The sequence below is a fragment of the Camelus ferus genome, chromosome 19, assembly GCF_009834535.1.
Source record: "Camelus ferus isolate YT-003-E chromosome 19, BCGSAC_Cfer_1.0, whole genome shotgun sequence".
NCBI lineage: Eukaryota > Metazoa > Chordata > Mammalia > Artiodactyla > Camelidae > Camelus > Camelus ferus.
This window is the reverse complement of record NC_045714.1, coordinates 3,193,018-3,212,333: the sequence shown is the minus strand read 5'-3', so window position 1 is coordinate 3,212,333 and position 19,316 is coordinate 3,193,018. Positions and strand designations below refer to the sequence as shown.

The 19,316-nt window shown below is 46.8% G+C and overlaps 1 protein-coding gene across 2 annotated transcripts in view; it reads left to right on the top strand.

The window, feature by feature from the left end:
* SLC13A3 (solute carrier family 13 member 3) overlaps nucleotides 1-19,316 on the top strand; it is a 91,230-nt gene that overhangs the window by 69,335 nt on the left and 2,579 nt on the right. For both annotated transcript variants that reach the window (XM_006187649.3, XM_032461295.1), the window contains exons 9-12: nucleotides 4,129-4,226; nucleotides 9,249-9,361; nucleotides 15,643-15,804; nucleotides 18,263-18,400. In XM_006187649.3, the coding sequence (XP_006187711.1) occupies nucleotides 4,129-4,226; nucleotides 9,249-9,361; nucleotides 15,643-15,804; nucleotides 18,263-18,400 (511 nt within the window). The remainder of the gene's footprint in view (nucleotides 1-4,128; nucleotides 4,227-9,248; nucleotides 9,362-15,642; nucleotides 15,805-18,262; nucleotides 18,401-19,316) is intronic.

Genomic DNA, 19,316 nt, shown 5'->3' with positions numbered 1-19,316 from the left:
GCCTGAGGTGGAAACCAACTTCATACGTTCGAAGAACTAAAAGAAGCCCAGTGTAACCAAGGTCTGGTGGGTGGGTGGAAAATTGGCTGACACATGGCTGGAAGGGCAGGTGGGGACCGGATCATGGAGGGTCTTACGGACATGCTAAGCATTTTAGTCTTCTTCTTCTTCTTCTTCTTCTTCTTCTTCTTCTTCTTCTTCTTCTTCTTCTTCTTCTTCTCCTTCTCCTTCTCCTTCTCCTTCTCCTTCTCCTTCTCCTTCTCCTTCTCCTTCTTCTTCCTTCTTCCTTCTTCCTTCTTCTTCCTTCTTCCTTCTTCCTTCTTTCTTCTTCTTCCTTCTTTCTTCTTCTTCTTTCTCTTCTTCTTCCTTCTTTCTTGCTTCTTTTCTCTCTTCTTCTTCTTCTTCTTCTTCTTCTTTCTTCTTCTTCTTCTTCTTCTTTCTTCTTCTCTTCTTCTTCTTCTTCTTCTTCTTCTTCTTCTTCTTCTTCTTCTTCTTCTTCTTCTTCTTCTTCTTCTTCTTCTTCTTCTTCTTCTTCTTCATGAGAGCAGTGGCAAGCTATTGGAGGGTTTTAAGTGGCTTAACTTCTCTGTGTCTCAGCTTCCTCATCTGTAAAATGGCATAATAGTAGTACACTTCTCATTGTTCTGAAGATAAATAATACATGTCAAGTGATTGAAAGAACTCAGTAAAATCTTAGCTACATTTATTAGAAGATGGATAGTGGGGCAAAATATAGGTGAGGAGAACAGTTAGGAGCTGTAACACCACCTGGATGACCCTTGTCATCTAGAACAGGGGTCGGGAAACCAAGGCTCGTGGACCAAATATGGTCCACCACTTGTTTTTGAATCTTTTTAAATGTTTTCAAGTGGCTAGGGGAAAATCAAAAGATAATATTTTGTGGCACATGAACATTATATGAAATTCAAATTTCAATATCTACAAACAAAGTTTTATTGGAACATAATAGCCATACCTTTTTGTTTACATATTGTCTCTGGCTGTTTTCACGCTACAGTGTCAAAGTCACATTGTGACAGAGACCATATGGCCCACAAAACCAAAAATATTTATCGTGTGCCCTTTATAGGAGTTGTTTACTGACCCCTGGTCGAGGAGGGAGGCTTTGATGGCTTGACTAAAAGTGGTAACAGTGGAGATGGAGTAGTCAAGATATAGTTCAAAGTTAGAAATGATAGAACTTGGGTTGGATTTGGGGGCATGAGGGAAAGGAGTACCACATAGGTGGTTGGCTGGGAGAAGAACATTTCTTTAGGGGTCCGGGATAGCTTATAGACAATTGCATTTTGAACTTGGTTTAGATGTGTCAAGTCTAACACGCCTTTCAAATACCACAAAGGGTAGTTGTATATGCAAGCCTGGAGCTCAGAGGAGGTGTCAGATTGCAGATATAAACCTGGGGGTCACCATATAAATTTCAAATTTAAATCCATAGGAACTGATGGGCTGAGCTGGGGAAAGAATATAGGATAGCAGAGAAGACCCTGAGGAATCCCAACATTTAGGAACTGGATAGAGAATGATCACATAGAGAAACAGAGGAGCAGCAGTTAGCGAAGTAGGTGGAAACACTGGAGCAACGGACTAGCGCAGGCCAAGAGAGGGAGTGGGCAACTGTGTCAAATTCTGGTGTGAGTTAGAACATGATTAGACGGGAGATCTACCCCCTGGATTTGGTGAGATCTGATGATTTTGATCTGCACCATCCAGTAGAGATGTAATGGGAACTACATACGTAATTTTAAAAATTTTAGTAGTACATAAAGAAGTTTAAAAAAAAAGGTAAAATTAATTTTAATAATGTATTTTATTTAACACTATATTGTTTCAACATGTAATCCATATAATAAATTATTGTTGAGATATTTTACATTCTTTTTTTCCACACTGAAATCTGGTGTGTATTTTACACTTGTCATATTTGGTCTTGCCACATTTAAGGTGTCTACCAGGCACACGTGGCTCGTGGCTACCATATTGAATAGAGCAGCTCTGTACTCTTTACCCTCTGACCCTCAGACTCCCTCCCCCCATCCTCCTGCACCATCCCCCATAAAATGGAGGGTATAAGTTCTGATCTCATGAGGGTCAGTATGAGGAAGAAACAATATAATATCATGGAGCCAAGAGAAGTGACTCTTATTAGCATTCTCTTGTTTTTCTAAAATGTGAGTACTTTGTTATTTTTTTAAATGAAAAGTGATGTTACAAACATTCCAACAATACAAAGAAAGTGAAAATCACCTAGAACCTCAGTCTCCAGGTCTAATATACATCTTTTCTGATTAAAAAAAATGCCTCTCTGGGAACTGCTCTGCATCTCAATTGCATTGGTGGTTATAGGACCATATGCTTTAGTCAAAACTCATTGAACTATATCCTTAAAATGGGTGCATTTTGTTGCATGTTAATTGTACCTCAACTAATTTTAAAGCACACACAAACTAGCTAAAAAGAAACATACCTAATATACACAAGGAGTTTTTAAACAGAAATGTGAATCCAGTAAACACAGCATTTGTCATCTGCTTTTCTCTTTGTTGTCTAGTTACAGAAGTTGTGCATACTCATTATAGAAAACTCAGACAATGCTAAATTGAGAAAGTAAAAGTTGGTTGCCCTTCATCTACCCTCTGTCCCATTCCCCAGAGATTATCACAATTAACAGTTTGGTGTGTAATATTTCAGATACACACACAACCCACATCAAAACACACACACATACGTAGATGTGCACATAGAACAAAAAATTGGAAAATAACAATATCATAGACAGCTTGCTATTTCTGACCTACTTCATTTTTTTTAAACACTGCATTGTATTCTGTAGACTGGGAGGATCTCAGTTTATTTTACCAATTCCTTTTTGGACTGTGTCCAATACTGCAAATAAAAACTTGTTTTTTTTTTTTTCTTAATTTACAAGGTATCTTGGTTGTATTTCCATGTCAAACATAACAATTGATAATTTTTTTTTAAACAAATTAAGGGTATTTCATTAAGTATATTATAATACACAATTTATTTAAACATATCCCTACTAAAAACCCTCCATTTTCTCTACTCTTATCAGTGATGAATATCCCTGTACAGAATCTGTGTACAAGAGCCCAGTTATTTTCTGAGGATAAATTCCTAGAAGTACAGTTGGATCAAGGGGTGTTCACATGTAAAGTTTCCGAACATTGCCGGCTACCCTTCAGAAAGTTTATTTTCCAACCACTGGTATATGTTTCTCAGCATCCTCTTTAGATTGTATCACCCTTTTCAAGTTGTGCCTGTCTGTTAGCAGACGAATGGTACTCCATTTGTGTTTTGGTTTGTATTTCTCGATTCTAGTGATACTAACCCTCTTTTCTAGTTTCTCGGTCACTTGAATACTCTTCTTCCCAAATGTGTGGGCTCAAAGCACTTTTGCTGGCAGCTGGCTCTGTGCTTCATTGAACTTGGAGCCAAAAATATCTGAGTTTAAGGCCGTCTCCTCCACAGACCACGGCCTCGCCCTGGGCAAGCTGCAGCTGCTCTTTGAGCCTCAGATTCCTCATCTGAAGTGGAAGATGCCTGCCCTCCAGGGCTGTTTCTGGGACTTCTGTGGGCTTAATGTCCCCACAGGACACGTTGGGGATCCTTGAAAGGTGGTAGTGAGGTTTTCGCGGGGCTACGAGGGGGCCTCCATCTGGGCTCTGTCGGCGTGAATAGGCTGCCCATCCCAGGAGGAATGCAAAGCTGAACAGATACATACAAGCCGTTCCAGGAGCCCCGGATATACAGATGCACGGTGGTTCCATGGACCCCAGTCCTCTGTAGCTCTCAGATTCTTCCCTCTTTGATGGCCCCTCTTCCTAGGGTGCTTGAATTGGGAGGATAAAGATTTGTTTGGCTCAAGCAGGGTCTAAATGCCCCAGGGAGCTGTGGATAAACAGCTTTTGCATCCATGGGTGGTTGCGTCCCTGCTGAGTGCAGTGCAGGACAGAATCCGGCGACCTCCAACAATGTCCCCTTCACAGTGGGCCTAATTCCCTTCCACAAATCCTCATTTGCAAATCTGCCAAACTTTGGCCTGCTGAGATGCCTGGGGTCACATGCTTTGGGGCCTTGTCATTGTAGGTTTATTTCTGATGCTGTCACCGGCGTGTCCATTGTCACCATCTTGTTCTTCTTTCCATCCCAAAAACCATCTCTCAAGTGGTGGTTTGACTTTAAAGGTAAGGTGGGCAAGGCTGGGGTCTCGGTGGGCTCATTGAGGACTGTGGCCTGGAGCTTGGTAATCAGGGGCCTGCAGGCGGGGCCCTCCTGGAACTGACAGCCTTATTGTTCTTACCACGTGGTCCTGCTTCTTCCCTTTCCCTGCCTGAGCACTCACCATGTTTGGGTGCTTAGCGCTGCCAGAGGTGACAGTCTAGGGCAGGGGTTAGCAATTCCAGTCTGTGGGCCAAATCCAGCTGGCTGGCTGTTTTTGTACAGCCTGTGAGCTAAGAATAATGGCTTTCACATTTTTTAACATGATTGAAAAGAATCAAAAGAAAAATATATCATGACATGTGAACATGACATGAAATTCAAATTTCAGTATCCACAAATAAAAAAATTTTTTTGGTGGACATTAATTTTCTTTGGTCATAGAAGTACCTGCAAAACGGCCTCGGTTTTGCCTCTTGGCTGACAAAGCCCAAAATATTTACTTTCTAACCCTTCATAGGAAAACTCTGGGCCCAAAACAGGCATTGCAAGTCAGTTGCCTAAGAGGCCAGAGGTGGATTTAAATGAATAGGAAGTTGTGGGGACTGAGGTAAACCAGGCTGAAGGCGTTCAAATTCAGCTTTAAGGAGTCACTGAGGCCCCCCGACCAAAAATGTCTGTCGGCTGGCCTTCAGGTGGCCAATTCGTGACCCCACTGGGTTTCCAGCCAGTGTCTGCAGAGGAAAGTGCCAACATCTGCCACCTGTGAGGGAGGCTGTGACTGGTCCTTCTCCACCTGGGGCAGTGGGATGAGCTCTGGACCAGGAGTCGGGAAACGGGGGTCATAATCCAACTATCTTCTTTTGTTGGAAAGAAACCAAGTCTACAATCGAGTAGACGCAGGAGGGCTCCAGCTCCCGGAGGGGTGGGGGTCTGAGTGTGGGGAGCATGGTGCAAGGACCAGTATGCAGACGGTTTCCCGGGGGCCCGCAGACAATTCCTGTGGCAGAGCTGGACCTGGAGGAGGCTGGCACGGGTGCAAACAGGCGGAGGCTGTGGGCTTGGAGGCCGTGCCAGCGAAAGGGCTTCAGTTGTTCCCTTCCTCTCCGCTCCTCTGTCTTGCTTCCAACTGGCCTTCCTCACCATCCACTCCCTGTGCCATTCTTGGTCTCTCCAGAGTGTCTGCTGCTTCTGAGCTTTTGCATCTTTGTAGCTTCTGCTTGGTTACAGTTCCTGCTTTATTATAACTTCTGTTCCCTGGTAGCGTCTCCGCCCGCGTAACGCCCACTCCCTCCCCGAATCTACCCCTGCCGCCCCTGCTACTTCTGCCTCCTGTTTCTGTCCCTCGAGCATCGAGTCCCTCATCGCTTCCTCACAGCCACTACTCTCTTACAGAGTTTGTTCCTCCATCTCTCCCTCAGAGCCTCCGTCTCCTCGTGAGCAGGGTCTGTTTGCTCATGCTCCCTGCTTCCTCACAGAACGCTGGCCCACCCACGCCCCTCCCCTGTCTCTCTGTCCACTCGTCCACCTTCAGTTGTCACTTCTCTTCACCCACTGATACTTCTGAGACTCAGAATTCTTACACGAGCTGTCACCTCGTAGCCTCATAGATTCCTGGCCAGCCTGCGGACTGGCTGCTCTTGTCCAAGTGTCCACCCATGGTTCTGTCACCTGTGGGCGATCTTGTAAGGCCCAGAGCTTCCTCTTGTCTGGGACTGTGGGGAGGACTTCAGGACACAGATGTCTGGAATCCCAACTCTGTTACTCATTCGCTGGGTGACCTTGAGTAAGTTCCTATACTCTCTGGGCCTGGCTTTCCCACTTTGGAAATGAGCAGGGCCCTTAGTCACTTTTCACCCCTGGCTTTAGTAGTTCTATAGGACACATAGGGGTTGAAAACTCAAATCCTTATAGGTAACATTTTTGTGTGCAGTGGATTGGATGCAGGAGAGTGTGTGTGGTGAAACATGGCTGTCCTGGCCATCTCTCCTTTCACATTTCTGAAGCAAAGAACAGTTTCTGTGTTACCAGGAAAACAGCAGCAGAGGGTGATTGTAATTGGCAAGACCTTCAGTGTCAGGGCCTGGTGGGATCTGTGGAAAACAGCCAAGCTGATGCCCTGATAAAGGGTGCAGCTGTTACTCAGTTTCCCCCAACTGTCACCATACAGGAAAGCAGGACTAGTTTTGCCAGATTTACTGATTTTTTTAAGAGAAGCAAAGAATCTGGAATTTTATGAAATCTCTCTGATTTTAAACATTGGCAGCTAATTCACATTGGAAAACAAATACCGTGTGGACCCACACAGTAGTGTTAAAATACATCTCTGTGCTGGACCTGGCTCACGGAGTGTAGCATCCTGCCTCAGCTGGGGGTCCTGTGAATTGGAATTTTCAGTGTTGCCTGGTGGGCGGGGAGAGGGGATTCCATGAGCACTGCCTGTCCTTTGGCCACCAGTGGACCCATGCAGACTTGGCTGAAATGATACTTTCTGGTTAGTACTCAACACTCACGTCTTCCAGGCAGCATTTGGGAGTGGTCAGCCAGTTTCCATGGAGAGACAGTGACTTGATCAAGGTCACACAGCTAGTTAAAAGGAGACAGGATGAAGAACACAGGCATCCAAGCCAACCTTGATTTTCTTATTACACCCATTGTCTTCCATTCTTCTGTGGATCTGAGTTGCACCTGCAGCTCCCTCTATGGTTGCTCAATAAGTGTTGATGCTGTACCGGGCACTGTGCTTGTGGCTGATGTGGATGGTGATGTGGATGAGGATGCTGATGATGTGGGTGATGAAAGCCTCCATTTTCTCTCTGCCCAACAAGCTCTTCCTCCAGATATTTGCATGGCTCACTCCATCACTCTATTCAGACTCTGTCCGAATGTCACCTCCCCAAAGAAGTCTTCCCTGACTACACCATCTAGAAAAGCACCCTTCCTTTCTCACTCTCTGTCCCTTGACTGTATTTTTTTCTTAAAAATAGATTTCCCATCCATTATACATTTATTGATTTATCACCTGCCTCACTCATTGGAATTTAAGTCTTCCAATGGGGGAGATTTTCTCTGTTTTGGCCACTTCCATGGCCCCAGTGTCTAGAAAAGTACTTGACACATGGTAGGTCCCCAAAATATACTTGTTAAATAAATGACCGAGGACTTGCTCTGGGCCATGCCCTGTGCTGAACCCTTTGACATGAGCCCATGTCATCTTCCCAGTTGGTCTCTGAGGAGGTACTGTTGCTTCTTTTGGCATTGAGGCTCAGAGAGGTAGAGTCACTTAGCCCAAGTCACACAGCTGAATAGCAGAGCCAGGATTGGATTCTAGTTCAACATCAAAGCGTGTGCTTTCAGCCACTGCTCTAGACAGCAGCTGGTTTAAAATGGAGCTGGAGGTGAGAAATTCAGACAGTTAGAGGCTACACTTATAAGAAATAGTGGCAAGGGCGTGGTTGGATGGGAAAATAATAAAGACAGTAACAGCTAATGTTAATTGACATTACTATATGGTAAGCAGTCTCGCCATTTGACCCACTTAATCTGCATTACACTAAACTCATCTTCAGGGCCTTCTCCCTCTCCCTGTCCAACCCTTACCTTCTTGTGGGGCAAGTCACTTTACTTTTTCAGACCTTTGCTGCCGCTTTAATGAAGTACCATTTTATCACCTGAAGGCAGAGGGCTGGACCACCTGACATCTCCAGCTGCCTTTTCCGGTTCTGGGCTTAATCCTACATTGTGTTTGGCCCAAGCATCCTCTGATGGTGTGTGATGTCAGAATGGCGTGGGCACACCCCACGGGCTGCAAGTGTCCAGTGGAGGGACTTTATTAAGTCTCTTTGTCTTTATTTCCCAGTTATAAACTTTTGTTTTATATAACTATGATGTAAAGTTTGAAAAAAAAAACTGAAAAGGGGAAACAGAATATCAATGGGTGCCTAACTAGGAACTGTCCTGGCAGCGGGGGAGCCTCTGTGATCGGGCCAGACCCATCCTCCTGCAGGGAGGCTGCTGGCAGCACGCAGTGAAAAGTTCCAGTTCAGGACTGCTTACCCTGCACCAGGCTTTGGTCTATGTGTGTTGTATAGATTATTTGACAAGTATTTATAGAGTGACTGCAAGGTGCCAGGCAGGGACACAGGAGTATGGCCACTAAACAAAAATGCTGCTCTTCACCTACAGCCTCACCAAGCACCCATGGTACTATTATTGTGTCATGTGTCAGCGGAGGAGACGGGGGTCAGAGAGGCAAGGTCATGTTGCAAGGGAACACAGGGAGCCAAGGTCCAGGAGGGTCCGTCACTAGGACCGTGCTCTCCACATAGGGATGACACACTGCAGCCCGTGGGCTAAATCAGGCTGCCACCCAGTTTGTAAATAGAATTTCTTGGAAACACTGCCACACCCACGTGTGTCTGTTTTCTCTGTGGTCGCTTTCACGCTACCATGGCAACCTCACTGCACAAGAGGGCCGCAAAGCCTAAACTGTTCACTCTCCAACCCCCTAGAGAAAACGTTCGCTGACCCCCATTCTGACCGCTGCAGACACCACTGCTTTTGAGGAAATACAAATCATCCCGTAATTCTGTGAACCAAACATTCCCTTGGTTTCCATTCTGCTGAATTTCCTTCTTCTCTTTTTCCTCTCTGTACACGTTCAGTTACAAAGAGGGCCTTTTCTCTGGTACGTGAGTATGAAAGTAGCACTTGCCCAGAAGGGCTGTTACGAGATTTAAAGGCTGTTCCGCGTATGGAGTAACCAGCTCCAGAAGCTTCTCAAGCCTCGGGAGCCATGAAAACGACTTTCATTCTGAATAGAGCAGATGCACCATCACGATGCGTGTGGGCTTCTCCCCTCAATCTCCAAAACTGACGCTGGAGCCCAACTGTGGCTTTTTGGAGACCCTGAGTGCCCCCACCAATGTGGGGCTGCAGGGGCCGGTGTCCCCTTGTCTGGCTGGGTGTCCTGAATGTATGTCAGGCCCCCTCCCTGCCCGGCGGGGATGGGTGTCCCCTCCCAGTCTAAGTGTCTTCTCTCTGCCCAGCTCCCAACACAGAGACAGTGCCCTTGCTGACGTGGAAGAAGGCTCAGGACACGGTGCCCTGGAACATCATCCTTCTCCTGGGAGGAGGCTTCGCCATGGCCAAAGGCTGTGAGGTAAGAGCGGCGGGTGGGCTGTGGCCCCAGGAGCCGTATGCAAGTCCAGGCCTGGTCACAGGCTCAGGGTCAGAGCGAGCGGATTACCCAGGCCCCGCAGGCGCCACCAGATTCCCCATTGGCCAGATTGGGGGAATGAGAGTTCCTCCCTCACAGCTCCGTACAGTGCCTGATGCCACCGAGAAAGAGAGGAATAAGGTCTGATGTGGACCCTGGAGTTGCTAGCAGCAAGCACACCACTACTGCTACAGTCGTGACTAGAGGGCTCCGTGAACACAGAGGAGTGACACCACACTGGGCTCGCCCTGTGCCAGGCAGTGTTCAAGGTGCTTTACACGGATTAACTCATTTAAACTTCCCAGCAAGCCTCTGAGGTAGATGCCACTGTTATCCCCATTCTATAGATTAGGAAACTGAGGCTCAGGGAGGTAAAGTAACTTGCCTAAGGTCACACAGCTATGTACTCAGGATTCGAATCCAGGTGGTTTGGCTCTAGAGTCTATGCTCTTGACCGCTGTACGTGTTAGATATTATTAACATTAATTATGTGATGTTACTATTAATTGAAGGCTCTGTGAGCTCAGAGGCAGAGGCGGGACTAGAGTCAGGCAAGTGAGGCACTGAGAAAGCAGAATTTCGGGAAACCCTCGCTCTCAGGGTTGTGAACGCGGGCAGTCAGCCTGCCCTGCCCAGAGGAAGTGCAGCCTCAGGTCCAACATACATCATAACGGTTTGTCTCACTGACTCTTCACGCTGACCCCCGGGGCTAGGTAATACTTGTATTTTTGCTGGGGCAAAAGGCCTTCAGAGTCCAGAGGGCTGAACCATCACACTATGGACCCCACACCAAGGCCGCATGGAAGGGGGACTTCAGCTTCTCTACACAGCTACTCTTTTTTTGTGAAATGTGTTTTTAGTTTATTCATTTTTTCCCAATAAATAACATGTACAAAGGTAAAAGGAACAAAAGGATGGATGAGCAAAAATACTGTTTTTGTCTCCATTTTGGGAATCCCAAGGACCAGAGAGGTTAAGTGACTGATGCTAGGGAACACAGCTCACAGGTAGCAGAGCTGGGATTGAACTCGTGTCTGTCTGGCTTTTCTCACTACTGCCTCCTACTGGGGATGTATCAGGGAAGGCTTCCTGGAGGAAGTGACATGTTATCCAGGTCTTGAGGAGGCCATGCAATACAATGTAGAAATGGCATGGGTGGTAGAACCAGTGGAAGCAGACCATCTGGGTTGGAGTCGATATTTCACCTCTGAGCTGTGTGCCTCTGTTTCCTAATCTGTAAAATGGGAATAATAATGGCGCCCATCTCACAGAGTTGTTACAATTGTTAAGTGAGTTGATACACACGGAGAACTTAGAACATAACTGGACACAGCTGGTTATTATGATTAGATGTCAGGGAAAAGGGGAGATTAGGATCAAGGATGACACAGGTTCTGGCCCTGAGCAACTCAGATGAAAATAATGCCATTTATCAAGATGCTATGAACCTCACCTGACCCTGAGCCGAAGCTGTACCCTGGAGGCTTCTGTGAGCTCAGAGAGTGGTGGGCAAAGCTCATCCCTCGGTGGGGGCTGGGCTGCAGGACCGCTGAGCATGCCGGAGGCCAGTCTGGCTCCTGGCCCAGCCTTGGGCAGCTGGCCTGGCTTTCTGTTCAGCAAGGACTTTGTATGATAGCTGCCCCCTCCCCCGCCCCTGCTCGTACCATCTCCTCCCCAGGCAGCCTGCCCCAGGAGGGACCAGAGTGCTAATGGCATGTCCGGCCTCATAGCCCCTGCCCAGTGCCCTCGCCAGGCCACAGCCAGGCCTGCTGGGGCTTAGAGGTCCTTGGACTGGGCCCAGGGTAAGCCTGGGTGTGTGGACTCCCACCTGATGGTTCTGAAGGGCTGGAAGGAGATCCCAGTGCTTGCTCTGAGCTCGAGTAACTTGCTTAAACCCGCTTGATGTCCACACTAAAGTTTTCTCCCGCTGCTGCTGCCCATGACTCCCCATATTTTTAGACACTAGTCTGAAGGCTTGTCTTGGCCTACATGCAAGGCCCAAAATAGCCCCTGCCTACCTCCCTGATGCCGGCTCCTACCTCTGGCCCCTCATGGGTTCCTCTTCAGTCCCACTACCCCTTAATGTTCCTCAACTACACTAGATCCATTTGCACCCCAGGACCTTTGCATCTGCTTTCTCTCTGTGGAATGCTCTTTCCTGAGATCTCTGACTCCTCACCCTCAGGTCTCAGCTCCAAGGTCATGTCCTCAGAGAGGCCCTCCCTGGCCACCATATCTAAAGAGTACCCCCTACACAGTCACTCTCGCTCTTATCACCCTGCTCATTTCCTTCATGCCATGTCTACCCCCAGGCTGTCCTGGTCATTTGTTTACTGCTGTCACTCTTACTAGGATGTAGGCTCCATGATGTCAGGGACCATATCTGTCTTATCCATCACTGTTCTAAGCATCTAGAAAAGTCCTGGTACCTAAATGCTCCCTCACTAAATATTTGTTGGACAAGACCTACAAAATGGGCTGTTTTGAGGACGGATGACATGGTGTAAGGAAAGCACCCAACAGAGGGCTGATGCGTACCTGGGGCTAAAACCGGCCGCCACTGTCAACCTCACTGCTTCTACTGGTATTATAATTTTACTGTCTCATGGATTTTTAATCATTGGTCTTATTGGTCTTATTTGGCACCTTCCTGTATATCTCATTTAATCTTCACCACAATAAACTTATCGACAAATGTATTTAGGTGATACAAGCTTGATATTAAATCAGAGTGGAGCAGACCTTAATAGGCAAGTAGAAGTGTGTGTGTGTTCTCCTGAATCCTTCATTTACTTTCCTTCTGGAGAGATTTTATTTTATTTATTTTATTTTATTTATTAATTATTTTATTTTATTTTATTTTATTTTATTTTATTTTATTTTATTTTATTTTATTTTATTTTATTTTATTTTATTTTATTTTATTTATTTTAGAGGTAGCCTAATGAAGAGCCAGATTCTGAGCTCAAAATTCCAAACTCATTTCACTTAATTGGGCAAATCACAACCTATGTGGCTATTTCTTCAGCCATAAAATGTAAATAATTATGCTGCTTACCTCATAGAGTTGTTTTAAAGATTAAATAACTTAACATTAGCAAAGTACTTAGAAGAGTGCCCTGCACAGAGTAAGAGCAATATTAAGTGTTGGTTAAATTAAATAAGTAACAATAAGCCATGTAGGAACTGCTTTTACCTGTACTCATTTAAGCCTCACCACAGCCCCTTGAAGAAATCAGGGAACAGAGATGTTCATTCATTTGCCCAGTGCCACACAGCTTGTAAGCAGTACAGTAGTTTGAATGTTCACATGTGTGCATAAAGTCTTCTCTTCCTTCCTTTAATCAAGTTCACTGGCTCTCGCTACCTAAGAATTCTTATACAGAGTTGTATACACACAGCTGAGCTGCTTGTGTTTCATGAGGCTTTTTAAGAGATTTTCAAGAGTTTTCTATTGAGATTTCCAACTTTAAACATCTCACTTAAAACCATAACACCCTCCTTTAAGATGTGACCCAACTATATATCAAAGAGATCAAGAAGAGAGGCCCTGGTTGAAGTGGGAAAGGAGGAGCAAGAGGGGGCATTGTCCTGCCAGCTCCGCCTCCCCCTCCCAACCTACACTGTGTCCTCAGGTACCTCTTGGCATCTTTGCGGGCTGTAAAGTTTGACAACCACAGCACTGGGCGATTTCTGAGTGTTCGCCACCCCTGGCATCTCGTGACTTGATGCTACTAATGGCAGGTGGCATGTGCTGGGCGCTTGCCCGATGCCCAAGCACTTTTCTGAGTGCTTCACAGATTAGCTCCTTTCCTCCCCACAGTAACCCTCTGGGACAGGCACTATTACACCCCAGTTTACAGATCAGGAAATGAGGCGCAGAGAGGTTAAGTTACTCACCCAGGATGACACAGCTAGACTGGGTTAAGTGAGGGACAAACTTAGTCTGACTACAGAGCCCTTTCTCCTCATCCTCTGGGCGCGCAGCCTCTGACTTTGCCTATTACTGGTCCTGAAGTCCCTGTGAACACCATGTGGCTGTGTGTTTCCAAGGAAACAGAGTTTCTGATTCCTAGGAGAATGGGAAAGGGCAGGTGACACCCATTAGTGTCCACTTGAGAGCCCCAGGCAGCTGGGGGCGGGGGGGGTCTCCTCTTTCATGAAGCTGCAGGACCTCCCTTCCACCTGCCTCCTGCCAAGGCCCTGAGCAGCCGCTGGGATGGTGGCTGGAAGCCTGGCACCCAGAGGCCAGGCCACGGGGAAGCTCTTGGTCCTCATTCATGCAAGTCATTAATATTCCTCCTCTCCAGCCCCTCTCCATTTAATTGCACACACTGCCAGCGGTCTCTTTGCCAGAGCTGTGGCCTCTGGAAAAAATTAATGGCCCCATTTTTCCCTGCGGGGTTCCCTGGGTCAGAGGAGGGGCTGGGACCTCGACTCTGCCGTGTGCCACACCTTCTAGGCTGTCAGACACACAGTGCAGATGTGAAAGAGGCACCTAAATTTTACAAGCTCTCTCCTTGGGAAAACTGTTACCATTTATTATTGCTCAAAGGTAACTTTTAAGTCAAACTGTAGGGACAAGTGTATTATTTTCTTTATGTAAAAACAGAGTTCTGTGTTCTAGAATCCACTATGGAACTTTAAAGTTCTAGATAAGCAGTACATTTTCTATTAAACATAAAAGAAACACATACATTTTCTTTGACAAACTGAAGTATATTGGTACCAAAGGATACTGGATTAATAAAAGGACTGTGGTAGACATACACTTGATTCTAAACATTGTGGGTCTAACCCAGCTCTGCCCTTGATCAACTCGTAAGCTTAGGGCTCTGTTATCTTAGCTAAGAAAACAACAATTTTCTATTGTCTAGCACAGGGAACTTCATTCAATATCTTGTAGTAACCTATAATGAAAAAGAATATGAAAAGGAGTATATGTATGTATATGTATGACTGAAAATTATGCTGTACACCAGAAATTGGCACAACATTGTAAACTGACTATACTTCAATTTAAAAAAAGAAAGAAAGAAAAGAAAAGAAAATGACTTAAGGAGGAGCCCTTGTAGCTTTAATGCACTATTGCTGCATGGCACCACCAGAGGGTAGCATCGAGCACGATTTTACTTTAGCTTTTCCGCTTTGGGGTCATCATGAAGGTGTGTTGGACTCCAGGGCAGGAGGGCAGGAGGGCAGAGGTAATTCCTGGAAAAGTCAGCAGAGAGAGGCTCGGAAACAATTTTCCAGTATTGATGGCCGGGGGAGCCTGGAGCCAAGGAGGGGACAATCTGCCTTGTCTTTTCTCTGTCCTGGGGGGCTGTGGTTAGCTCTGGGCACTGCTTCTCATTAAGAGGTACAGTGACAGGCTGGTGTATACAGTGGAGGGTGCCCAGTGATAGGGAACTTTGCAGGAGAATGTTAGTTTGCTGACGTACTTGGCCCTGAATGCATAATACATCTTAGTCACTACTTTTGGGGGACCTTGGGCAAGTCACAAAACTTTGCCAAGTTGAGTTCCTTCTCTGTAACACAGGCAGGAATGTTTACCTTACTGGATGGTTGGGAAGAGTCAGGGAGGTAATGCAGGCAGGTGCCCGACACTCGGTAAAGCCTCAATAATGGTGATTCCTATGATCATGAATAATAATTCAGTGTTAATAATGTTAGTATTTATGTTATCACCATGGTAATACTCATCATAAATATCTTTATTATTGATAATCCTATTCATTGTGTTATATTTTATATATATCTGATACATGGTTTATGTTATACATGACATATAGTATCTTATATATATATTATATATTTGATATATATTTATATACAATATTACAAAATCAATAATGGATATTTTGTATGAATATGTTAATATTTTTATAATTGACAACCATCATTGGCAGAGTGAGAAGATTTAGCATGGAGGGTCCAATTCCCCTCTCCCACTCAAGTTAGGGGCACCAGAACCAAATGGATTATTTGAAGATCCAGGGGTTTGGGCGCTGGGCCTGTAGAGTATGGAGTAGAGAGCAGCTCAGGATTGAAGTCCAAGCTCGAATGCCTGACCGTGGGCAGGTCACTTCCCCTCTATGAACCTCAGTCAGCCTGTATGTGAAAGGGCGTAGTTGTCATCGTGACCAACCCTAACCCTCCACCCTGAGCCCAGCCCTCGGGGGTGGCAGCTATGAAGAGATGCTCCTTGCTTCCGCCTTCCGCAGGAGTCGGGGCTGTCCGCGTGGATCGGCGGGCAGCTGCACCCCCTGGAGAAGGTGCCGCCGGTGCTGGCCGTGATGCTCATCACCGTGGTCATCGCCTTCTTCACCGAGTTTGCCAGCAACACGGCCACTATCATCATCTTTCTGCCCGTTCTGGCGGAGCTGGTGAGGGTCCTCAGAGGGTCTTGGGGCAGGAGGGAAACACCCCTCCCACACACGGTTTCAGAGCTCTCTTCCCTGCTACTGGGATCGCCATCGGGGCCACAGTTGTCATTGCTCTCATCCAAAATGCATGGAAGTGTCAGAACCATGATTTTTAAAAAATGTTTTTTTCTTTAAGAAATGTTTAAACAGAGTAAATATTTTCAAAGTGCACCAAATTCCTTCCTTTAGGAATAGTAACCCATGGTGACATGGAGAGTCTTCTAGGAAAATATAAATTGCCAAATTCGGATTAGGAAAAAGCAGAAAATCCGAGTAGACAGATAACCATAGGAGAAGTTCCAATGGCTGGCAAAGCTCTATCCTCACTCTAAAGCAGATTTCTCAGCAGTATCGACATTTTGGGCCAGAGAATTCTGCCATGTGGGGCTGTCCTGTGCATAGTAGGATGTTTAGCAGCATCCCTGGTCCCTACCTCCTAGATGCCAAAAGCACCCCCTAAATTGTAACAATTCAGAATGTCTGCAGACATTGCCATATGTCCTCTGGGAAGACAAACAGATCCCCAGTTAAGAATCACTGCTGTAAAATTCACCAGCCCCAGAGGGTTGGCTAAGGTGAGAGCTGGCAAACCTTCAAGGGACAGATAGTCTCCACTTACCCAGAATGTTCCTGAACACAGAGAGATAGAGAAAGCCATTCAATCCAGGTATAAGGTTAACAAAACCCTGACCCCAACACCAAAGAAGGAGAGCAAAGGAAAGGAAGGTCATAACTCAAACTCACATAGAACCAAAGATGCAAATAACAGAACAGATCCAGGATCATGCAAAAGGAACAGGATGTCAAGATCCATGAGAATTTCTGCTAGAAATTCCAAAACTGATTAACAGAAACTATCAATGTGGTTTTATATTTAAATAGACTAAAGAAGACCATACCCTGTGGTTGTTTCATTATAATCCAAAATCGATAAGAATTAGATCAGTGTTGCAAATATATGCTTTCTATGCAAACAGTGAGGTACCAGGCACACTTACCAGAGCCACTCTGTTTTTGTTTCTTGCTTGTTTATTTATGCAGCAGCTTATAATGGAGATCACAGTGTGTTAGCACACACAGATACACTTTATTCTTTCTCCATGACTGGAGAATATTCCATTATGATTCAGTGGTTGTCACAATCTTTTACTGCTGGACACAGGGGTTGTTTCCAGCCTCTATTCTCCCAACGATGCTGCCGTGCCCCTTTTTGTCTGTGCAGCTTTGTTGTTAGATTCACTTCTAGAACTGAGATCCCTGGATGAAAGACATGTGCATTTACAGTTTTGTTAGATATGGGCAAATGGCCGTCCCAGGTGTGGGCGCTCCATTTACACGCCCACCAACAGTGTGGGGTGGGGTCCCCATAGCCTTGCTAAGTGTGACTGGATTTAATCACACCCTTCCCCAGGATCTGATGGACCTGGCAATTGAGAGAGATCGGGGGTCTATGGGGTGGTCTGGGGGCGGGGGGAGAGCAGACCCAACCAGGTCTGCAGGGGCAGCTTTTGCTGGAGAAGATACTAGCAAACGATGCATTCTCTTGAACGGTGCTTATCATCAAAATCAAAACATTTTATAAGCCAGGAGGTGATCTTAGTGCTTTTTGAGAAGATGTATATGCTTTGGGTTACAAAAATTCCCTAGAGGGGCCAAAAAAGGGTTATCTTACATAAAATACTGGTGAAGTGATCAACATGAATTGTAAGGGGAATAAGTGTCATTTGGGAGAGGTGACGAACCAGAGGCCTGCTGCCTGAGGCCAACCCACAGACACCTCTGACCCACACAATCTTAGAAATTTGGAAAAGCCTACAGGTGCTATCTTGAGTTCTCTTTGTCTCTGAAACCCAGTGAGGCTCCGACAAAAGGTCCTCAGAGGCCAGCTGTTCGGACTGTTTGACTGAGAGAAGGACCAGGCGGGAGACTTAATGTTTTACAGCCTGGTTCTCAAGATGGGGTCCCTGGACCAGCAGCATAAGCACCAGCTGGGGACTTGTTACAAATGCAGATTCTTGGGGCTGCCCCAGACCTGCTGAATCAGCAACTCAGGGAGAGGCGCGGCCAGCGATCTGTTTTAACAAGCCCTGCAGGTGATTCTGATGCACTCTCCAGTTGGAGGCGTGTTCTAGAATCATCTCCCCAGCCCGTCCTCCCTGATGAACCTGCACGTGGCCTCGGAACGTCACTAACCTAGGAACATTCTCTCCGTGTCTCCCTTGGTCCGGTTCTCTTCTTGTCCCCCTGTCTCTACTTCTGCCTGTGTCTGTATTTCTGGATGCATTTCTCTCTGTGTGTCTCCAAATCCCTCTTCCCTTTGTTTCTCCCTCTCACTTCCAATCCCTCTCCATCTGTCTCCGTCTCCTGAGCGGTTTCTCTGTGTCTCTCTGTCTCGGTCCCTCGCCCCTCCTGGGCCCAGGCCATCCGCCTGAGGGTGCACCCCCTGTACTTGATGATCCCTGGCACAGTCGGCTGCTCCTACGCCTTCATGCTCCCTGTCTCGACGCCCCCCAACTCAATCGCCTTCGCCTCTGGGCACTTGCTGGTCAAAGACATGGTGAGTCTGGGCATTTTCCAGCGGAGGCCTGGAGAGGTGGGTGGGCACCAGGGGTAGGCAAGGCATCTACGCGGGACTCCTGCTCCCCACCGCCCCCACTTCCCCTATTTCTGAATCAGTCCTGAGTGGGGCAAGAAATACACGTTTTAGCAAACACTCTGGGGTGATTCTTCCACTTAGGCAATTTCAGGAAACGGTGCCTTAGCAGTTATGTCCCAGAGTTTGCTTCAGAGAAGAGGGACTTCCCTTGCTCTGGGCACCGCCCTTTCTTCTGACTTGTTTGACCAGTGGCTCCCTGCCCAGCCTGGCATCTTCAGGAGAGGACCCACAGGGGTGGACCTCGGTGCCCAGCAGGCTGGAGAGGGAGACAGAAGCCAAGGGTTGTGGCAGTGGGGCCAGGGGAGCCCCCAGCTTTCAGCAGGGCTCTTCCCCCAAGTTCCCCCGCTGAACCGGCACCTGCCTCCCCCTCTGCTGGCCTCCAGCTGCCAGTTCCCCTCTGCGGGTGGCCCGGGGTGTTCACACGTTGGGGCTCGGGGATGCAAATCCCAAGAGAAGGGAGATCTGCGTAACTAGCTGTGGACCAACACAGGCCCTCCGGGCACAGAGACCTCAACGGGATGAATGGAGAGAGAGAACAAGAGAGACAGAAAGATCACAGAGCAGAGAGAGAGCGGGGGCCTTGGGAGACAGATGTTCCTTGTTTGCTCATTCACAGCACAGGTATTTGCCGAGCGCATCCCATGTTCTAGGAAAGGGGGTTGTGCAGTGTAGGGGAGACACAGGGCTGCCTCCAAGGAGGTTGCCTTCTATGAGGGAGACGGACCATAAACAAAAAGCAGGGGAGGGTGTTTAACTATGGAACCAGATTATTTTCAAGTTGTTTGAGCTTGAGTAAGCCAACTTCTCTGAGCCTCAT